Here is a 4,620-nt window from a genome sequence, read left to right on the forward strand (position 1 = left end):
GTGACTGCCAGAACAGAGTCTTAGCATGGAGAAAAAAATGAAAAATAGTTGTATATTTACTTACTGTACAATTACAGCATATTAGCATCTAGAAGATCAAAGAGCTGTAGCCGTAATTACTGGAAAGGTTTCCAGTAATTAAGGCTATAGCTCTTTGATGTTCTAGATGTCAATAAGCTTTCCTTAGATGTCAATAAGCTCACCCTTTCCTGTCAAGAGTAAATATGTTGTGCTGTTTAAAGACTTGCAGAACAGTCTATAAGACTAAGGAAATCTTTTCCAGGAACTAAACCAGCTGATATTAATAGCCACAGAGAGTTTAAAGCAGCCCATAATAAGACAACTAATGCTAGAAGTGAAACTGACTGAACCATGTGATCTTCTTTTTTGCCAGCAAATGAGCTTCAGTAAAAGAATCCTCCAATCTAAAACAGTTTGGTGTGTTACTGCAGTTGCTTCCTTTCCAATATTGCGGTTTAAGTAACAACTACTTCTTTTTCTACAATGGCTTGCGTTGCGATTTTTGTCTTATTTCTATATAAAATATGTACGTTCTAAAAGTTTAGAAAGTTTCTTAAAATGACTAGACTAAAAGTTTTTTTTAAAAGATTTTTTATTTTTTATTAAAATGCTCTACTTCTTATTTTATAGGTTCTACTCAAGCTGTGGGAAACCCTGAACCACTGTTTCTCTCAGCTAAGGTTGGTGAAGCCGTTACTCTCCACTGTCCACCTGGAGTCCACTCCAGTGCAGAAATTATGATGTGGTACAAGCAACGACTGAACCATTCACCACTGGAAGTGGCGTCAAGGTTTAAAGATAAGGAGCCAGTAATTTCAGCCCAGTTTGACCAGTCAAGATTTAAAACAAACAAAGATGCGAGTGGCTTTTCTCTCACTATTGAAAATGTTAGTAAGAAAGACGAGGGGCTGTACTTCTGTGGAGGCGGTGATGCCAAATCACTGAGCTTCTCTACCAGTACATTCCTAGCAGTGAAAGGTAATCACTAAACTTATATTTCTAAATAATCTTATTATTTCCAGCTGAGATCACTCAGGTATGTTGTTTCTACTGATACTAATGCAGTAAGTACATTATGTAAATATCAATTTTCCATTACAATCAAGGTGCTTCAACGCTGGACAGGCATGACAGACATCATGTTCTTGTTTTATGGTCCCATCTTATTGCTGAAATCCAAATCTCCCACTGTTTATATCATATTTACAGATTCAAACATCTCAGTGGATCAAACTCCAGTACTGGAATCAGTTTCTTCAGGAGAGTCGGTGACTCTGCAGTGCACGGTCCTCTCTGAGGTCAGTCCAGAAGATCTCAGGGTGCTCTGGTTCAGATCTGCTGCAGGACGATCCTTTCCAGAAATCATCTACACTGATTACAGTAGCAGCAGCCGTCAGTGTGAGACCAGCTCCTCTCCACACAGCTGTGTGTACAACTTCTCCAAGAACATCCTCAACGACGACGATGCTGGAACTTACTACTGCGCTGTGACCACCTGTGGGAAGATCATCATTGGCAATGGAACAGCAGTGGGATTAAGTAATCAGATTTTCTGTTTGCTACAGTTAGTGGAAGCAGTGCTGGCTCGAAATCTCACAAAGCCTGCAGGTCAATAATACAGTTTTCATTCCTGACCTCTCTTTTCTAGTCCATCACCAACCTGTGCTGGGGGGCGTTTTCCTGGGTCTGGCTCTGGGGTTGAGCTTATTTGGCAATATCATTCAGGCCTGCTGGAGCTGGAGAAGAGGGATCTGCAGTGGTGAGTTCATTCAGATGAACCAAATGTTCTTCAGTTTATGACCAGGTTCCTGAACTTCTAACACTGTTCCTCTTAATGCATTTCAAGGTGAAACATCTCAGTCTGGCCTCCACGATTTCCCAGAGGTGCTACAAGACCAGGTATGTTACTATTCTGCTGCCAGCTGATGCCAGCTGATACCAGCAGTGGTGGCTCAGCGGTTAGAGCGCTGGGCTATCGATAACAGGGTTGTGGGTTCGATTCCTGGGCTTGACAAGCTGCCATTGTTGGGCCCTTGAGCAAGGCCCTTTACCCTCTCTGCTCCCCAGACGCTGGAGTTGGCTGCCCACTGCTCTATGTTACTCACAGATGAGTAACATAAATAGTTCCATGCTTTGGTTTCCTGTCCTTTAACTTAACAGGTGATGATCGGTTGTGTTGAGACTCATTCATTAACATTCACACTCATGTTTTTTGAAAGCTTCTTTGCACATATAAAGTATTGTTTGGTCTCTTTGTGATGGTAGACCCTTTACTGGTACCTGTAGGTCCCATGATGGCATTTTAGGATCTTCTCCTTGTGCATTATGTGGTCTGCAGTTGGGCTTGCTAGGATGGCTTGAGTTGACCATAATGGCAGTTGTTCTACTTGTGAATTATATAGAGGGCAGTGAAACAGCTGTTTTCTGATTGTTCTGAGATCTTTTTAAAACTAAAGCAACCTTTCCCAGACCTGGAAATCGTTCTTGGCCGTGGTGGCTCAGTGGTTTGACAGCCAGGCTATCAATAACAGGGTTGTGGGTTCGAGTCCCTGGCTTGACAACCTGCCACTATTGGGCCCTTGAGCAAGGCCCTTTACCCTCTCTGCTCCCCGGGTGGTGAAGTTGGCTGTGCCCTGCTCTGGGTGTGTGTATACTCGCTGCTCCTAGTTCACTACCACAGATGGGTTAAATGCGGAGGACACATTTCGCTGTACACTGACAAATACGTGCACCTTCTTTCTGATGGTCTGAGAGAGCTCTTTGGATCTCTGAATGGTGATATAGAGTCTGAGGCTTCTCCAAAATCCTCTGTAATGATTTAATCATCTATAGCTGATGAGCTGCTCATGGCTTTAATTTTAGACATTTTAAATAGTCTCACTCAAAAGAAAATGCATTTCTATTAATTGCATTTCACAAATGATGCTTAAAAGACATTTCATATTTTTTTTATTTTGTCTTCTTTGCTCTGTATTCTTCAAATGAGGTTCAAATATTCTATGTTTAAATTAACCCTGTGTTAAAAGGATTTCACAGGATGTTCTATTTTTTGTTTGTTGCTATTTTGAGCAGAGTAACAAGAATACAGCAAATGTGTAGTAAAGTGTAGATTACATCTCCCACAACCAGCTGGAAACTTTGACACCTCCAAAACATGGTGTGGTTTTAACACCAGTTCAGACACGGAGCCTCTTTTTCTTTTTCTCACAGTTTCAGACCATCATCACTTAAAGCTGATACTCAGAGTTAGTTTGAGACTGTAGCATCATAACCGCAGTGTCAGATCTGGAAAACAGAAAAACTGCATTGTACTCATTGTACCAGATCACAGAGGCCTCATGCATGAAACACAGAAACACTCACTCAGATAAGTCAGAATTAAATAACTGTGTGTGAAAAGTCATGCTGCTGGTTGCCGATTGAAAATTACCATGTGTGTAGATCACCATCAGCACTACTTTCTAATCTACTGTACAAACTACAAAACCTACTAGATAGGCGTCGTGCCCGTGTACTGAAGTGATTACAGCATGTGATACTGGATTACTGATACTGGGATTCTGTAAATCATTTAAAAGCAAATATCGAGAAATTCTTAATTGAAGTGTGTTTAATTGAACATTTCCCTGGATGTGGAGAGATCTATAAACCTGAAAATAAACCCCCTGAGCTGCCCTGACTCTACCCTGACTATCCTGAGAGCTCCCCTAATCCTACTCCAGCCCTAACCCAGCTGCCCTATCCCTACCCTAACCCTAGATCTTTCCTTACCCCTTCCTTACCTATCTATAATCATAACCTTAGTCTTTAATGATCATTACAAACTACTCCATTCAGATTTCAACTGGTGAGCTACAAAAACGTCATGTAGATGGTCCTGTTGGCACTGATGGTGCTGCTGTGATGTACATTCTTCTGTATGGAGCTACAGGCCCCTGCTAGAATTTAATTACTGAAGTTATACTGCCACCTACTGGAGGTTCTCATTTCAGCTCTTGTCTTTTTTTGAAACAGGATGATGAAGATGAGTTCTGCTTTGCTGCTTCACATTTCTCTGAGAAGATGAAGAGAGCAGTGTTCATGGAGAACGTTTTCACCAAAGTCAGATTTACCCCCTTTTCCTTAAACCCACCCAGTGAAGTGAAGTGATATATATATATATATATATATATATATATGCATATTCTGAATATATTCTGAATATAAACGATTGCTCACACATGTACTGCACGCAGCTGAACTTGCTTTCTTCTTTTCACTTCTGAATATATGCCTTTTTATTTTATTATGATTGTAAGCAAATTCTGATTTAAGTTTTCATGTTTTGTGTTTTCAATTTTCTTGTGTTAAAGTCGTGTTTTTAATTTAAAAGGTTTGAGATATTTGTTAATGTAACAGATTATAGAAAACAAAAAATTGTATGAGTATTTTCTTGAACTAATAAATCATTCACACAAAACACTAAAATTTACTGTAATTTCACTGTTATTTCATAACGGAGGCTGTATATGTGTATTTAAGCCTGTGTATCAAAATGTGCAACAAAGGAACAGTTTAAACACTATTATGAAAGATTGGAGGTAAAATAATTAAACACAT

The 4,620-nt window shown here is 39.9% G+C and overlaps 1 protein-coding gene across 1 annotated transcript; it reads left to right on the plus strand.

The window, feature by feature from the left end:
• Positions 1 to 438: 438 nt before the first annotated feature.
• LOC140541013 (uncharacterized) lies at positions 439 to 4,399 on the plus strand. The gene is made up of 6 exons (XM_072663518.1): positions 439 to 547; positions 652 to 999; positions 1,231 to 1,560; positions 1,670 to 1,780; positions 1,868 to 1,920; positions 4,036 to 4,399. The coding sequence occupies exons 1-6, from the start codon at positions 505 to 507 to the stop codon at positions 4,168 to 4,170; spliced, it is 1,020 nt and encodes a 339-aa protein (XP_072519619.1). The 5' UTR covers positions 439 to 504; the 3' UTR covers positions 4,171 to 4,399.
• Positions 4,400 to 4,620: the final 221 nt, after the last annotated feature.

Source organism: Salminus brasiliensis, chromosome 19, assembly GCF_030463535.1.
Source record: "Salminus brasiliensis chromosome 19, fSalBra1.hap2, whole genome shotgun sequence".
In the NCBI taxonomy this organism is placed as follows: domain Eukaryota; kingdom Metazoa; phylum Chordata; class Actinopteri; order Characiformes; family Bryconidae; genus Salminus; species Salminus brasiliensis.